General features: G+C 50.3%; 1 protein-coding gene across 1 annotated transcript in view; it reads right to left on the minus strand.

Moving 5' to 3' along the window:
- Positions 1 to 17,500, minus strand: part of nbas (NBAS subunit of NRZ tethering complex) — a gene marked incomplete at its 3' end in the record, with an annotated part of 267,708 nt that overhangs the window by 176,552 nt on the left and 73,656 nt on the right. Inside the window, exons 22-24 of the mRNA XM_083643060.1 lie at positions 11,187 to 11,273; positions 10,519 to 10,672; positions 1 to 185 (exon numbers count right to left, since the gene is read on the minus strand). The exon at positions 1 to 185 is cut by the window's left edge and continues 1 nt beyond it. Coding sequence (XP_083499186.1) covers positions 1 to 185; positions 10,519 to 10,672; positions 11,187 to 11,273 — 426 coding nt within the window. The remainder of the gene's footprint in view (positions 186 to 10,518; positions 10,673 to 11,186; positions 11,274 to 17,500) is intronic.

A 17,500-nucleotide genomic window follows, 5' to 3' on the forward strand; every position in this document is an offset into this window, starting at 1 on the left:
TTCTTCATGAGGAGGCGGAGCTTGTGGATGTGGCTGAGCTGCTGCAGGTCCCGAAGCGTCAGACTCAGCTCACAAGACGTCTCGTACACCAGCGTCTCCATGGTGACCAGGTCATCACACAGGGCCTCCAGCCCCGGGATCTCACGCTCCTTCCCCAGACGCACCAATGAGAGGGCGCAGTCCACCTGATGGACGGGTAGAGAGGCCAATGAGGAAGGAGACAAAGCAAAGACATGCAACATGGAGACATTGCTCAGCCTAAGGGCAGAAAAATAAAACGAACCCATAGTGATGACAGCGTAAATACCAAAATCACTCGTGGGCTAACTTAGCATAATGTTTTGAGAGGTTGTAAGCCACAACCATTATCCAAAGTAAAATAAAATAAATAAAGCAACAGAAAAAAGTTTTGTGGTTTTGGTTGTCCATGGATTATTTGGGTATTTTAGGCAAGCAACCATGTATTCATCTTTCAGCTGCACACAGTGGCCCATTGTTCACCACCTTCACTTCCTACGGAAACAAAACAAGTTGCACTAGTGAAGACTTGCAGGAACAGAGACCTTCCCACAGGGCGAGTAGTCTCTGTTCTAATCACTCAATGGGACAATTTCCATTGTGCCATTCAAATGTCAAACTGCCTCTGAGAGCATGCCTTCTAAACAAGCTGCCTCTGAGAGCATGCCTTCTAAACAAGCTGCCTCTGAGAGCATGCCTTCTAAACAAACTGCCTCTGAGAGCATGCCTTCTAAACAAGCTGCCTCTGAGAGCATGCCTTCTAAACAAGCTGCCTCTGAGAGCATGCCTTCTAAACAAACTGCCTCTGAGAGCATGCCTTCTAAACAAACTGCCTCTGAGAGCATGCCTTCTAAACAAACTGCCTCTGAGAGCATGCCTTCTAAACAAGCTGCCTCTGAGAGCATGCCTTCTAAACAAACTGCCTCTGAGAGCATGCCTTCTAAACAAGCTGCCTCTGAGAGCATGCCTTCTAAACAAGCTGCCTCTGAGAGCATGCCTTCTAAACAAGCTGCCTCTGAGAGCATGCCTTCTAAACAAGCTGCCTCTGAGAGCATGCCTTCTAAACAAGCTGCCTCTGAGAGCATGCCTTCTAAACAAACTGCCTCTGAGAGCATGCCTTCTAAACAAGCTGCCTCTGAGAGCATGCCTTCTAAACAAACTGCCTCTGAGAGCATGCCTTCTAAACAAACTGCCTCTGAGAGCATGCCTTCTAAACAAGCTGCCTCTGAGAGCATGCCTTCTAAACAAGCTGCCTCTGAGAGCATGCCTTCTAAACAAACTGCCTCTGAGAGCATGCCTTCTAAACAAGCTGCCTCTGAGAGCATGCCTTCTAAACAAGCTGCCTCTGAGAGCATGCCTTCTAAACAAGCTGCCTCTGAGAGCATGGCTTCTAAACAAACTGCCTCTGAGAGCATGCCTTCTAAACAAACTGCCTCTGAGAGCATGCCTTCTAAACAAGCTGCCTCTGAGAGCATGCCTTCTAAACAAACTGCCTCTGAGAGCATGCCTTCTAAACAAACTGCCTCTGAGAGCATGCCTTCTAAACAAACTGCCTCTGAGAGCATGCCTTCTAAACAAGCTGCCTCTGAGAGCATGCCTTCTAAACAAACTGCCTCTGAGAGCATGCCTTCTAAACAAACTGCCTCTGAGAGCATGCCTTCTAAACAAGCTGCCTCTGAGAGCATGCCTTCTAAACAAGCTGCCTCTGAGAGCATGGCTTCTAAACAAGCTGCCTCTGAGAGCATGCCTTCTAAACAAACTGCCTCTGAGAGCATGCCTTCTAAACAAGCTGCCTCTGAGAGCATGGCTTCTAAACAAGCTGCCTCTGAGAGCATGCCTTCTAAACAAGCTGCCTCTGAGAGCATGCCTTCTAAACAAGCTGCCTCTGAGAGCATGGCTTCTAAACAAACTGCCTCTGAGAGCATGCCTTCTAAACAAACTGCCTCTGAGAGCATGGCTTCTAAACAAACTGCCTCTGAGAGCATGCCTTCTAAACAAGCTGCCTCTGAGAGCATGCCTTCTAAACAAGCTGCCTCTGAGAGCATGCCTTCTAAACAAACTGCCTCTGAGAGCATGCCTTCTAAACAAACTGCCTCTGAGAGCATGCCTTCTAAACAAGCTGCCTCTGAGAGCATGCCTTCTAAACAAACTGCCTCTGAGAGCATGGCTTCTAAACAAACTGCCTCTGAGAGCATGGCTTCTAAACAAACTGCCTATGAGAGCATGCCTTCTAAACAAGCTGCCTCTGAGAGCATGCCTTCTAAACAAACTGCCTCTGAGAGCATGCCTTCTAAACAAACTGCCTCTGAGAGCATGCCTTCTAAACAAACTGCCTCTGAGAGCATGCCTTCTAAACAAGCTGCCTCTGAGAGCATGCCTTCTAAACAAGCTGCCTCTGAGAGCATACCTTCTAAACAAGCTGCCTCTGAGAGCATGGCTTCTAAACAAGCTGCCTCTGAGAGCATGCCTTCTAAACAAGCTGCCTCTGAGAGCATGCCTTCTAAACAAACTGCCTCTGAGAGCATGGCTTCTAAACAAACTGCCTCTGAGAGCATGCCTTCTAAACAAGCTGCCTCTGAGAGCATGCCTTCTAAACAAGCTGCCTCTGAGAGCATGCCTTCTAAACAAACTGCCTCTGAGAGCATGGCTTCTAAACAAACTGCCTCTGAGAGCATGCCTTCTAAACAAGCTCAAATCTGCAATAGCTGCGACCACGTGCAAATTCCGGAAATGCACGATGGCAGCCCACCCTACTCTGCCTCTGTCACCCTGCATTTCGACCCCTCCTCCCCACGGCCCCTTTTAGCCAATTGGCACGAACACACACACACACACACACACACACACACACACACACACACACACACACGACCGCCATGCCAAAGAATGTCAGCCTCCTAAGGCGAAAACTGTGGCTCCCTAAAGAGCGGTGAACTTTTTGTGGACCGACCGACCGACCAACCAACCAACCGTCCGGCCAACAGACTGACCTATAGAGCTGCTGGTCGCTAGCTAGAAAAACAATGTATATATCTACACACAACCCAGTTACAGCAGTCAAAGTGAGGCGCGTGTTAAGAATGAGTTTTTAGTCCTACTCAGTCTGCACACCAATAAACAAACCAATGGAAAGTATCAAATCATTGGCCCTCTGATGATGTGACAGACAGGGAATATCTCTGGGCCCCGGCCGCCTGCCAGGTTTATCAATAAGAGTCCGTCCAGAAGAACAACCGATCAATACCCCACCGACCAGCAGCCAATCCATGCTGCTCAGACACCTGTGGATGGACATCGGTAGCCAATCGATAGCAGATGCCGCCGGGGCCTGTCGTGATGATTGCTTCCCCTCCACCTTTTAGAGAAGCATGACTCTTTGGCATAGTGGGTTAGCACAGCACTGAGCACATGCACACACACTTCGCATGCACACGCACACACGCGCGCACGCACACACACACGCACACACACACACACACACACGCACACAGTGACTGTCCGTGTGGCGTCTGCTGGTTCTGCCGCCCTGTCACCTTCAGCTTCACTCAAAACTCTTTCGGCTGAATAAATGATTACAGGCGTTTATTTATGAATGTACACAAACACGCTCAGGAGAAACATCTAAATCACCTGGAGTCCCATCCTGAGCAATTAGATACAACAAGAGAGAGGTCTATTGATCTAGCTGTAGGTAAAGATTCTCCATTCCCCTCCGTCCATCCATCCCTTGTTTCTTTACTACTCTCCAGAGATAGACTCCCCAGCTAACCAAAGACTATTTACTCTGCAGAGATAGACTCCCCAGCTAACCAAAGACTATTTACTCTGCAGAGATAGACTCTCCGGCTAACCAAAGACTATTTACTCTGCAGAGATAGACTCTCCGGCTAACCAAAGACTATTTACTCTGCAGAGATAGACTCTCCGGCTAACCAAAGACTATTTACTCTGCAGAGATAGACTCTCCGGCTAACCAAAGACTATTTACTCTGCAGAGATAGACTCCCCAGTTAACCAAAGACTATTTAGGCTGCAGAGATAGACTCCCCAGTTAACCAAAGACTATTTACTCTGCAGAGATAGACTCCCCAGTTAACCAAAGACTATTTACTCTGCAGAGATAGACTCCCCAGCTAACCAGACTATTCTACTCTGCAGAGAGACTCCCCAGCTAACCAAAGACTATTTACATGCAGAGACAGACTCCCCAGCTAACCAAAGACTATTCTACTCTGCAGAGATAGACTCCCCAGCTAACCAGACTATTCTACTCTGCAGAGATAGACTCCCCAGCTAACCAAAGACTATTTAGTCTGCAGAGACAGACTCCCCAGCTAACCAAAGACTATTCTACTCTGCAGAGATAGGCTCCCCAGCTAACCAAAGACTATTTACATGCAGAGACAGACTCCCCAGCTAACCAAAGACTATTCTACTCTGCAGAGACAGACTCCCCAGCTAACCAAAGACTATTCTACTCTGCAGAGATAGGCTCCCCAGCTAACCAAAGACTATTTACATGCAGAGATAGACTCCCCAGCTAACCAAAGACTATTCTACTCTGCAGATATAAGCTGTGTCCCAATTCAGCGGCCACGGCCTTCGTCGGCCGCGGCCTACAGAGGTCTGTCCTCCGCGGACCAGTCAGGGGAGTGCGCAGCCTTCAGTCGTTGAGCGAAACGAGACGGTCTAGCCTACTACTAACCTCGCGTCACCAGGCTCTTCTCGGCGAGAAAGAGCTGCTGTGTCACTAGCTGTTCACGCCCCCAGAATGGTTTCCTTAGCAACCAGTTGACAGTGCGAGCGAATCTGGGAATCCCATCTCACGCACCGACCTGTCTCAAAAGTTTAAGGCACGAACAGACAGCCTAATAACATGGAGCCAGAGCAAATTGTTTTGCTGATCATTTTGTTTTATTTTATGGAAGAGTTGGAGCTTCACCGCCGCCGCATGTTTCTCAGGCTGGGAGAGGATGAGCAGGTAAATTATTGGATAAGCTGTGTCACTTACTTTTAACTATTCTAAATGTTAACGTGGTTTATATGGCTAATGTCAGTTAACTTTTCATTTCATATAGCCTAAACCTAACCTTACAGGTTTTTTTTGCTATATATAGCCTAGATAGCTAGATAGCCTCCCTCTCAAAGCCCATGGGAGAAAGTGACATGGCATATCATATCTAGCTATTGTTTAACATGCTTTCTTCTCCTTTCCCCCCAGATCAGACCCCTATATGCACCCCAAACACTCTGGAGACCACCCAAGATGATGCCCCACTAGAAGACATTTTATGCCACATTTATTTATTTATATGTAGCCTACATATTTAATAAATTGGTTCACTTTTTCAGTATTCCCCTCCATTACATGTGATGCATTATTTATTTATTTCTACATGTTTGAATAACTATTTAGAGGACAAAATAAATTATTACTACCACTGTTGTCATGCTCTGTCTAGTGAAGTCTCAGTTTGTGTTTCCCAAGTTCAGGTTATAATCATCATCTGTAACTACTCATAAGGACATCAGGGGGGAAGCATAAAGGGATCTGATCCAACTTAGACATGTATTTTCCTAACTTCTGTAGAGGTTAAATATAGCACATCTCTGTGATCCTGCGGTGCTGCAGACTACACACATGTGTAAAGTAGGGTTAATGTGATCTCACCTTATGGTTAAAGTTAGCTGAGCTATAGACAGTTTGAACTTAACATAAACATTCTAAATGGAACCCCAGCTCACCTGTTGCAGTGTTTGCTAGTACAACTATCAGGACTCCTAGGACAGGATTGACAATTCTGTGAAAACAGTCTATAAAAACACTCTTATCTGCAAGACTCAAATTGAAAGAGAAAACTGTATACATATTCTGGAGCCAAAGCTTTTTCCAATGCACGTTTGCATTCATATGCAGTGAAGATCAACTATGACAGTATATTCAGATCTATAAACCATACATTTCCCACAGGCCTGCTATTGACAGTAAATATGAATGTGTTTTCTGTTAAATGATCTCTTTGCACCATAACATTGTTGTGCCGTGTAAAAAGAAAGAGAAAAAAGTTTTTCTTAAACAAAATATTTATTAAATAACAAACTGTACATGTACGAAATAATCTATACATCAGTGTCATGAATCAGTGCAAAAGGTAAACAAGCAGACATTCATGTGCTATGATGATCCGGCAGAATAATAACAAAAAGAACAATACGAACAATAATACTAACATAAATATATATATATTATTTTACTTTTCAATTAGTCTTTCTAAGAGACCAAAGAAGCAGCCGGCTCGCTCCTTCTGGAGTTTTCTTTGGTAGTGGTGGGGTCCTGGCTCACACGCTCCTGTCTCTCCTTCCTCCTCCTCCACTGCTCCACAATCCTTACTCTGGAGAGAAGAGAGAGAGGAGAGAGGACCATTAGAAGCTGTGTTTCCATTAGTTTTTCGCAAAATAATTGCGATATTTCTACAACTTCACAATGTACAATTGCGACTTGTAGGCGTTTTCCATTGAGTTGAGTTTGGTCTGAAGGCGCGCACACCTGAACGATATTAGCCGTTACCAGCAGCTGCCACAGTGATTACGCACGGGGATCTGCCGCATATCCCGTCCCCAGCATGCTCAAATCCAACCAATGGTCAATGCAAATTACCACATGAAGTTACAACGATATAACGAGCCTGATTATCAATTCAAAATAAAATGTAGAGTGGCTTCATGTTGCTGGCTGCGGTGAATGCAGTGAGCGCGACAGAGGAAAAAAGGTAGCCTAATACAACTGGTCCGATGAGATGGAGGGGGGAAAAGGCTGAAGCGAAATTGAATCACCAACATCAGCCAACGCAGCCCCCCCCCCCCCCCCCCCCCCCCACACTTATATGTTATCAAATGAATCTACAGAATGACCGTGGTATGAAATTAAATGGGGCTTTCCAGTTGCAGTGAGCAGACCGGGCGGCGCTGGATAGCCAGCTAGGGCTGTGTTACATGGAACCAGGCAACCCGGGAGACAAGCCTCTTTGACACGGCCGTCAGCAGCGGTAGCTCCCGCTGCACGGAGTGACATGGCAGTCTAGTGGAATGCTCACGAGCCAATTAAGCCCTTGAGCTCTTTACAAAAGAAACACGTCACATTTTTTCACAATACTGACAAATATGAGATCTACAATAATCTAAGCCTCGGTTAATCACCTCTAAAGTTGACAGAAGTGCATTTAGTAAGGAATTTGCAAACGAGAATTGTAAGATCTTACCTGTTGCCTGTATGAAAAGATGGCGGCGATTTCAGAATTTTCAGCCTTGCAAACCTCTCGCGGATTCTCGCGAGATCTTGAATGCCACAAAGGCCACGAAGGACAGAACACTTGCATCCTCAAGTTTTGAGAAAAGGAGGATGCATTTGTCGGCTGCATTTGAAGGAGCCTACGAAATGGGACAGCCTAGGTCGCGCGCAATGACGCAATCGGTCTTCAAATCTAGACTTGGTGGACTGCAGCCCCTGAATTGGGACACAGTGATAGACTCCCCAGCTAACCAAAGACTATTTACATGCAGAGATAGGCTCCCCAGCTAACCAAAGACTATTTACATGCAGAGATAGACTCACCAGCTAACCAAAGACTATTTACATGCAGAGATAGACTCCCCAGCTAACCAAAGACTATTTGGATGTTAAAATCTCATGCTTTTTAATTAGTCTTGTCTTCCCTCTTGTCTCTCCAGCCCGTCCTCTTATCACTCTCAACGCTGTAACACAAGTTGTCTCCTCTCTCTGTCTCTCTCGCCATCCCAGTAGATTTCACCGAGTCTTCCGCTTAAGTTTGCGATTCAATTTGATCCTTGTTTTGTCCTTCCCAGGCGTCGGATCTCAATCCGTACTCTCGCCCCCGCCCCCCCTCTTCTGCCGGAGCAGCTTCCTTCCTCCTCTGCTGCCTCCTTTGCTCCCTCAGAGAGAGACTGCTGTAACGTTCACCCTGCCTGTCCCCTGTCTGAACTCCCAGCCTGGCTGTTTGCCTTCAGCCTCTGTCTGCCAAACAAAGCCACCTTTTGGCCTTATTTTGTTGCCAATAGTATTTTCAAGGAAACACTTGAGGTTTTAAATATCCTTTATTCCTCCCCTTTCACCTCCTTGTAACCGATGCTTTTCCTTCACAGAGGCAGCTCTTTCCATCAGATGTCTTTGACTTGTTGCATTGGCCTCCTATTCATCTCTTCCCCCCCGACCACCATTCTGTGCTTTTCAAAGCCTTCTCCCTCACGGAGTCTTCCTGTGTCAATGTTCCTATTCAGAGCTTCACTCTTTCCTCGCTCACTCTAACTGCACTCGAGCACACTCTAGTTTCCTCTGATGTGGCTCCTTTTAATCAAACTCCATTTTCCTCCATTAGAACGCTCTCCCAAGCATAAACACTGCCAGCTGAGTGATGGGAGGAGGCTACAAACGAGAGAGAACAAATGAGAGGAGAACGCAAGGAGGCAGGAAGAAGGAGACTGTTTAGCAAACGGCAGCAGCCAGCGCTCTGCTCTGGCGTTCCTCTGTCGTGTCTGCGCGCAGTGCGTGTATGTGAGAGAGAGACAGAGAGAGAGACAGAGAGAGAGACAGAGAGAGAGAGACAGAGAGAGAGACAGAGAGAGAGAGAGAGAGAGAGAGACAGAGAGAGAGACAGAGAGAGAGAGACAGAGAGAGAGACAGAGAGAGAGAGAGACAGAGAGAGAGAGAGAGAGAGAGAGAGAATAAGCAAGAAGCATGAGAGTTGCTCATGGTCTCATGAGGCTTCTGTAGTAACGTGTGGGCGAGTGAAAGGAGATGAGGTCCAATTAAAGAGGAACAAGGGAGAGAATCAAAGAGCGTGCTGGTGTGATTCCTAGAGATGAACAAAGACTCCCTTTAAACTATCTCTCTCTCTCTGTGTCTCTCTCTCTCTGTGTCTCTCTCTCTGTCTCTGTGTCTCTCTCTCTCTCTCTCTGTGTCTCTCTCTGTGTGTCTCTCTCTCTGTGTGTCTCTCTCTGTGTGTCTCTCTCTCTCTCTGTCTCTGTCTCTCTCTCTCTGTCTCTGTCTCTCTCTCTCTCTGTCTCTCTCTCTCTCTGTCTCTCTCTCGCTCTCGCTCTCTCTCTCTCTCTCTGTGTCTATTCTCTCGACAGAATAGATGATGAAAGGCACGATTCCCCAGCAGTCTTCAAAGATTGAGCAATGGACCCCCAAATCTCTTCTCCGCCGTCCTCCATCCACCCAATGAAAGTGATGAAATGGAGAAATGAGGGGGAAAAGATATGACTGCAGCATGGTTCCTCCTTTCAAACCGACAGAGAGAGACAGAGAGAGAGAGAGAGACAAAGAGAGAGAGAGAGAGAGAGAGACAAAGAGAGAGAGAGAGTGAGCTGTGCATGGCAGCCTTGATCCCTCACCCTGAATGAGGGAGGTAGAGAGGGGAGAGAGAGGGCCATCATGGCGTGGACAGTGTGGGTGGAGCCCCATTTACTCCACTAAACAAGTGCTATTTTCCAGCGATGGCAACAGAGCGCAGAGGACAGAAGCGTTGGTTACTCTTCATTAGAAGTCCATATGGCGGATATGATAATGACTCGGTGGTAGATAGGATCAAAGTGACCTTGACTGATAGAGGTTGGCACCGCCATCTTTGCGGTCTGATTCCCGGGCTCATTCTGAGGTGTCACACGTAAGTCTTCTTCTGCCCCCCCCAGGCCCAATATGCCTTCTCATGTCCTTCGTGATGTGTTTTTATAAGTCATATCTAACCGCTGGAGTATGATTCCAAAACAAAATAACGCGAGGATGGAAGACGGGTAACGATCACGGAGATTTAGTTGCTAGCAGAGGATGCATCGGACGCTACCGCAAAGAGTCAGGCACATAGTCCGTCTCAAACTGTCAGAGAGCGCCGCTGTGCTTACTTGCATGAGAAGATCCATGTCTCCAAGACAACCCGGGAAGAACTTTCTCCACAAGACGAAGAAGTATCGAGGATCGGATAATCGCCCCAAATCCTCTTCCCCCTTGGCGACTGTATCAATTCCTTTCTGTTGCAGGCCTGCTCTAAGTTCCTATCGAGCAGCAGCACAGGAACCTTAGCGCTGTGGAAAAGATGCACCACCTAATTCAGTGCGGTTACTATCAGTAAGGGGCTGATTTGATGGCTGCAATGTGGCCTGCAAACACCGGCCTCTGTATACGGTGACTTCGGAGCCAGGCAAAATGTGCCATAGTTCTTTGAAAAAGAGATCTATGTCCCATCATTGTTTGCAACTGTGAACGTAGCCAAAGCTAATGAGAGCTACAAACACTCAGCGCCTTTGCTCTTTGCTGCAGCCTCTCCTCTTTGTCGCCATGGCAGCAGCAGCACAGCTGTCTGATGCTCCGTGCCGAGCGGATCTCAAAGCTCGGCTCATCTTCCAGGACCTGACGGGGGAAAGCCTCCCTACCTGTCTGGAGCACGAGTCGATGTCCTGGGCTCTGACGGGGGAAAGCCTCCCTACCTGTCTGGAGCACGAGTCGATGTCCTGGGCTCGGCTCTGGTACCAGTCGGTCAGCAGCTGGATGGCGGGCGTGGCCGTGCGGAAGCGCAGCCGCTCCGGGGCCTCCTCGTACAGGAAGCTGTCATCGTCGCACAGGTTCTGGTCCAACACCGCTCTGAGGCAGAACGGAAGGGCGTGTGAGTGATACGGAGTGTGTATCTACTGTGTGTATTTACTGTGTGTATTTATTGTGTGTATTGAAGGAGGGGGTAAGGGTAGAAGCAGTATATATTTTCATTATTTTCAGCTTGGTAAATACAATAATCTGGAGCTGGCCTCTGTGCAGAAGCAGACTTAATGGCACAAACTAGCAATATAATGAGCTTTTTTTTTTTACTGGTTTGTTTTATTATGGTTCTCTTTAACATGTGGGTAATGGGCTGAATCTATTGTTTCACATAATGATGCCAACACAAGCATCTGTCCGGTATGGACCATGAATTTTAATAGTCGGGACATTTTCTATACGATGCTACTTCAGAGACTTGCATCGTGGGCGAGGGGGGGGGGAGAGGAGAGGGGGTTGGAATGGTGAGACCTCAGTAGTTTTGATAATGCGTCGTAATGCTTTGTGTGCAGCACCACCACACTGCTGGCTGTTGATGCCGATGGCCATGTGGACTGTTTACCTGCACTCCTCCACCTCACACCAGTCCATCTCTCTGTGTCGCTGCTCATCCCACGGAATCAACAGCAAGTCATCACTCGCATCCCGACTGAGAGAGGGAGAGACAGACAGACAGACAGACACACAGGCAGGCAGACAGACAGACAGGCAGACAGACAGACAGACAGACAGGCAGGCAGACACACAGACAGACAGACAGGCAGACACACAGACAGACAGACAGATAGACAGATAGACACACAGACAGGCAGACAGACAGACAGATAGACAGACAGACAGACAGACAGACAGGCAGACAGATAGACAGACAGACAGGCAGACAGACAGTCAGTCAGTCAGACAGACAGACAGGCAGACAGGCAGACAGACAGACAGACAGGCAGACAGGCAGACAGACAGTCAGTCAGTCAGACAGACAGGCAGACAGACAGACAGACAGACAGGCAGACAGACAGACAGACAGACAGACAGGGTGAGAAAGATTGACAAACCTGCAATTTATTGTGGGAAGAAAAGTGCCTTTTTGGGAGAAACATACACTCATATTTAGTAGATAATAGTACATATCACAACAAAAACCAGTGACTAGCCAGAAGCCAAGAAATAAACTGCTCCCCCTCTCCCCATAATGGCGCTTGATAAATCAGCAGCGACATTCCCTGCCTCTCACTACACATGGTCATAAAGTGCTGCTAACCCTCTGGTGAGAGGCAGCAGCAGCAGAGATATGAAACAGCAGAGCAGAGGGACAGAGGGGGCAAAAACCAAAAACAACAACAAAAAGCCCCACACGATAAACAAGTCAGGAACTTTCTCAGCCAGAGTTTGCCTCCTCGTGCAGTGGCTGTAAATAGCGAGCGCTTTTATTTTGTAACGGCGTGTCGGGGTGAAGCTTTATTTGTTCCCGTCTCCTTGAGTGTGACACGTCTGGGGAAGATAAATAGGCCGCACACATGAAAAGAAACCAGAGTGAAGAATGAGTGTGTAACCTCGTGTGTCAGTACTGACACGCCTGAGATACGCACGCATGTGCACGCACACGCACACACGCACACACACGCACACGCACACACACACACACACACACACGCACACACACACACACACGCACACACACACGGATGCATGCACATACACAGAGAAGCAGTGCGAGAGCAGAAACGGTGTTTTAGTATCTATTATTCTCGGATTTGGTGCATTTCTTCTTGTTATCTATTTGTCTGGAGACAGAAAAATATGTAGCGTGGCTGTAAAACTCGAGGAGATAGTGTGTGCTACAAATCATCTCCAGCGTTGGAGCAGCTAAATGGCTAAAACACACACGCACACACACGCACACACACACACACACACACACACACACACACACACACACACACACACACACTTGTGCACATTTTTAACCACGGCCATACATTATATCCAATCACAAAATACACAAGAGCCGTCTGGGGCAGCAGACGTGATTTATCTCAACACGCGACGGTAGAGACTTTGACCAAAACCACAGCATAAATGCAACCATTAAAATGTGAATTTGAGCACGGGGGCGTGACAGAGATGAAGGAGACTCTCTTCTTCTCCCCCAAAAACCAACGAAGAAGCTGAATCCGTATTACTCGCCCGTTTCATTCTCCGTCCATTTTTTTTTTTGGGCGATCTTTGCCTTTGACTCCCTGGCTCTCCTGCCTCATTAGAAGGAGCCAGGGTTCCAGGGTGGAGAGTAAATATTGCTGCGCCAAGCTCATATATCGATGGGGAGGAGGAATGAATTATTCGGCGGCTGTTCTCCTAATCTACTTCACATCGTGCGGTGCCCCGAGACAGACAGACAGACAGACAGACAGACAGACAGACAGACAGGCAGGCAGGCAGGCAGGCGAGGACGAGGAAGACGGATGAAGATGCAAACTAACTTTGGAGCTGTCAATCTTTTCCCCTCGGTTTTCTTCCCCCCCCACGGCGCAAAACCTTTCACTTCTCGGCACCTCTGCAGGCAAGCCGCGACATGCATTTGCTATTCCACCCTCCTCCTCCTCCTCCACAAGGTCTGGAAGAATCCCCTCCAGGGCCCGTTCGATATAGAGGAGGATATGTGGCCCTTTCCAGTGGAGCGGGACTCCACTAGTCTGGCAAAGTGAGCCCCAGACAGATGGCGTGAGCCCGGGTGCCGGCTGCTGCGGCAAAACGACTCGCGAGCGCCGGGGCTCTGTCGGAGCGGCAGTATGGTGCTCACAGGCCGGGGGAGGAGGAGGAGCGCGGGGCTCTGTCGGAGCGGCAGTATGGTGCTCACAGGCCGGGGAGGAGGAGGAGCGCGGGGCTCTGTCAGAGCGGCAGTATGGTGCTCACAGGCCGGGGGAGGAGGAGGAGCGCGGGGCTCTGTCGGAGCGGCAGTATGGTGCTCACAGGCCGGGGGAGGAGGAGGAGCGCGGGGCTCTGTCGGAGCGGGAGTATGGTGCTCACAGGCCGGGGGAGGAGGAGGAGCGCGGGGCTCTGTCGGAGCGGCAGTATGGTGCTCACAGGCCGGGGGAGGAGGAGGAGCGCGGGGCTCTGTCGGAGCGGCAGTATGGTGCTCACAGGCCGGGGGAGGAGGAGGAGCGGCAGTATGGTGCTCACAGGCCGGGGAGGAGGAGGAGCGCGGGGCTCTGTCGGAGCGGCAGTATGGTGCTCACAGGCCGGGGGAGGAGGAGGAGCGGCAGTATGGTGCTCACAGGCCGGGGGAGGAGGAGGAGCGCGGGGCTCTGTCGGAGCGGGAGTATGGTGCTCACAGGCCGGGGGAGGAGGAGGAGCGCGGGGCTCTGTCGGAGCGGCAGTATGGTGCTCACAGGCCGGGGGAGGAGGAGGAGCGCGGGGCTCTGTCGGAGCGGCAGTATGGTGCTCACAGGCCGGGGGAGGAGGAGGAGCGGCAGTATGGTGCTCACAGGCCGAGGGAGGAGGAGGAGCGGCAGTATGGTGCTCACAGGCCGGGGGAGGAGGAGGAGCGGCAGTATGGTGCTCACAGGCCGAGGGAGGAGGAGGAGGCAGTATGGTGCTCACAGGCCGGGGAGGAGGAGGAGGAGCGGCAGTATGGTGCTCACAGGCCGGGGAGGAGGAGGAGGAGCGGCAGTATGGTGCTCACAGGCCGGGGAGGAGGAGGAGGAGGAGGCAGTATGGTGCTCACAGGCCGGGGGAGGAGGAGGAGGAGGCAGTATGGTGCTCACAGGCCGGAGGAGGAGGAGGAGGAGGAGGCAGTATGGTGCTCACAGGCCGGAGGAGGAGGAGGAGCGGCAGTATGGTGCTCACAGGCCGGGGAGGAGGAGGAGGAGGAGGCAGTATGGTGCTCACAGGCCGGGGAGGAGGAGGAGGAGGCAGTATGGTGCTCACAGGCCGGAGGAGGAGGAGGAGGAGGCAGTATGGTGCTCACAGGCCGGAGGAGGAGGAGGAGGAGGCAGTATGGTGCTCACAGGCCGGGGGAGGAGGAGGAGGAGGCAGTATGGTGCTCACAGGCCGGGGGAGGAGGAGGAGGAGGCAGTATGGTGCTCACAGGCCGGAGGAGGAGGAGGAGGAGGCAGTATGGTGCTCACAGGCCGGAGGAGGAGGAGGAGGAGGCAGTATGGTGCTCACAGGCCGGAGGAGGAGGAGGAGGAGGCAGTATGGTGCTCACAGGCCGGGGGAGGAGGAGGAGGCAGTATGGTGCTCACAGGCCGGGGGAGGAGGAGGAGGCAGTATGGTGCTCACAGGCCGGAGGAGGAGGAGGAGGAGGCAGTATGGTGCTCACAGGCCGGAGGAGGAGGAGGAGGAGGCAGTATGGTGCTCACAGGCCGGAGGAGGAGGAGGAGGAGGCAGTATGGTGCTCACAGGCCGGAGGAGGAGGAGGAGGCAGTATGGTGCTCACAGGCCGGAGGAGGAGGAGGAGGAGGCAGTATGGTGCTCACAGGCCGGGGGAGGAGGAGGAGGCAGTATGGTGCTCACAGGCCGGAGGAGGAGGAGGAGGAGGCAGTATGGTGCTCACAGGCCGGAGGAGGAGGAGGCAGTATGGTGCTCACAGGCCGGAGGAGGAGGAGGAGGCAGTATGGTGCTCACAGGCCGGAGGAGGAGGAGGAGGAGGCAGTATGGTGCTCACAGGCCGGGGAGGAGGAGGAGGAGCGGCAGTATGGTGCTCACAGGCCGGGGAGGAGGAGGAGGAGCGGCAGTATGGTGCTCACAGGCCGGGGAGGAGGAGGAGGAGGAGGCAGTATGGTGCTCACAGGCCGGGGGAGGAGGAGGAGGAGGCAGTATGGTGCTCACAGGCCGGGGGAGGAGGAGGAGGAGGCAGTATGGTGCTCACAGGCCGGAGGAGGAGGAGGAGGAGGAGGCAGTATGGTGCTCACAGGCCGGAGGAGGAGGAGGAGCGGCAGTATGGTGCTCACAGGCCGGGGAGGAGGAGGAGGAGGAGGCAGTATGGTGCTCACAGGCCGGGGAGGAGGAGGAGGAGGCAGTATGGTGCTCACAGGCCGGGGGAGGAGGAGGAGGAAACTGCCCTACAGCGGCACCAGCCATGATGGATGCTCACTGCAGAGCCACTACAAGCGCCTGACCTCCATAACAAACACAGATATATGGCGAATATAAGGGAGCGGCTGCGCGGGGGATGTGTGGGGACCGTAATAACGTAATTATTTATAGAGCGTATATGTGTTTATGTGTATGATTTCAGAGGTGCGTGCTCTCAGGTTGGTGCAGAGAGAGTATAGGAAATAGTGGCGGCAGAGAGAGAGGAGGGAATAGAGAAATGGGAGGCGAGGGAGGAGGGGAATTGAACGTGAGAGGGGTGTGAGGGGGGGGGGGGAGAACGGGCAGGGGAACAACAAAAAGGTGCGATGGATGGACCGGCCGCACTCATCAGTAAATCCACTCTGTCACCTCTATTAGAGAGCCATAAAGGGGTGAGGAATGGTGTCTCCCCCCCTCCAAAATACTCCTCTTCCATCTCCTTCTCACATACACTCTCTCCCCCACCATCCCCCCCCCCCCCAGTCCCAAAGCAGGAATGTAGGGTGAAAACTAGAGCAGAGGCAGGGAGCAAGAGGACAAGTCTAATCCTAACATGGATGCAGAGCGGATGGATTAATTCAAGTCACCGTTCTCATGCTACACATCATTTTGTTTGTTGATTTGTTTAATTGGATCCCCATTAGTTGCTACCTAGGTAGCAACTATTCTTCCTGGGGTCCACATACAGCAGGGGTGGGCAACTGGCGGCCCCCGGGTGGGCACATGCAGCCCCCGAACTCACTCAGTGTGGCCCCTGGGTTTTTTTTTTTCTGTTTTTTTTTACAAGACGGACACTTTTGGTTAGGTTAGACCACCCTAATCTGTGTTTTTATTTGACTGTACATCCCAGAACATGGCGCTAATGGCGTTAGCATTGTCCATCCACATACTGTTTCACGTTGCACATTGCACAGGCAACATTACTAATCTGATTAATATGACATATTTGGCTGATGTACCCCATCCAATTGCTGTAGCGGGCTGTTTTAAAGCTAGAGCAAAGTTTCTGGTGTCATCTGAATGGAAGAATGATTAAATTTGAATATGAACAATATAAATGTTGGTATAATAAACTTTGGATTACCAGTCCTTTTCATCAAATGACTGTAGTAGCTATAACTGGGAGTGATGGTGTTACAGTATAAAGCTACTGGTGGAAGTGCACGGTCACAATCTGGCCCTCTGGTAGCGAGGACATTTTTTTGTGGCCCTCTCCTATCATCAAAGTTGCCCATCCCTGACATACAGCATGCACACAGGCACAAACACAGGCTCACAACATATACAATCCAATGTGTTCTGGCTGAAAAGCTGTTTTCATATCCTAACATGAAGAAGAAGAAGACAGGAACAGGAAGAGAGCGGCGTGATTGCAGCTGTTATTGTATCATATTGATTTGTGTGGATTTTGTTGGTAGGTAAATCTAGAAGCGGCAATTACATCTCTGTCTTTTCATTTCATCGCTGTGTTTGACAATGTCAGCCCTTAAGCTGAGGCTGTGTGCGTGAACTTGTTTGCAAGTTTTGTGTTAAGTGCTTGTGTGTGTGTGTGTGTGTGTGTGTGTGTGTGTGTGTGGGTGTGTGTGTGTGTTAAGTGCTTGTGCGTGTGTGTGTGTGTGTGTGTGTGTGTGTGTGTGTGTGTGTGTGTGCGTGTGTGTGCGCGTGTGTGCATGTGTGTGGTGTTTTTCTTGGAGCATACATGTGTGTATTGTGAACTCTCCATTACCGCTTTTCCAGTGGCACTTTTGGCCGCGCCAAATCAAGCCATGCCGTTCAGACTTTTCATTCCCAATATTAACGTGC

Source organism: Poromitra crassiceps (assembly GCF_964638095.1).
Source record: "Poromitra crassiceps genome assembly, chromosome: 9".
Lineage (NCBI taxonomy): Eukaryota > Metazoa > Chordata > Actinopteri > Beryciformes > Melamphaidae > Poromitra > Poromitra crassiceps.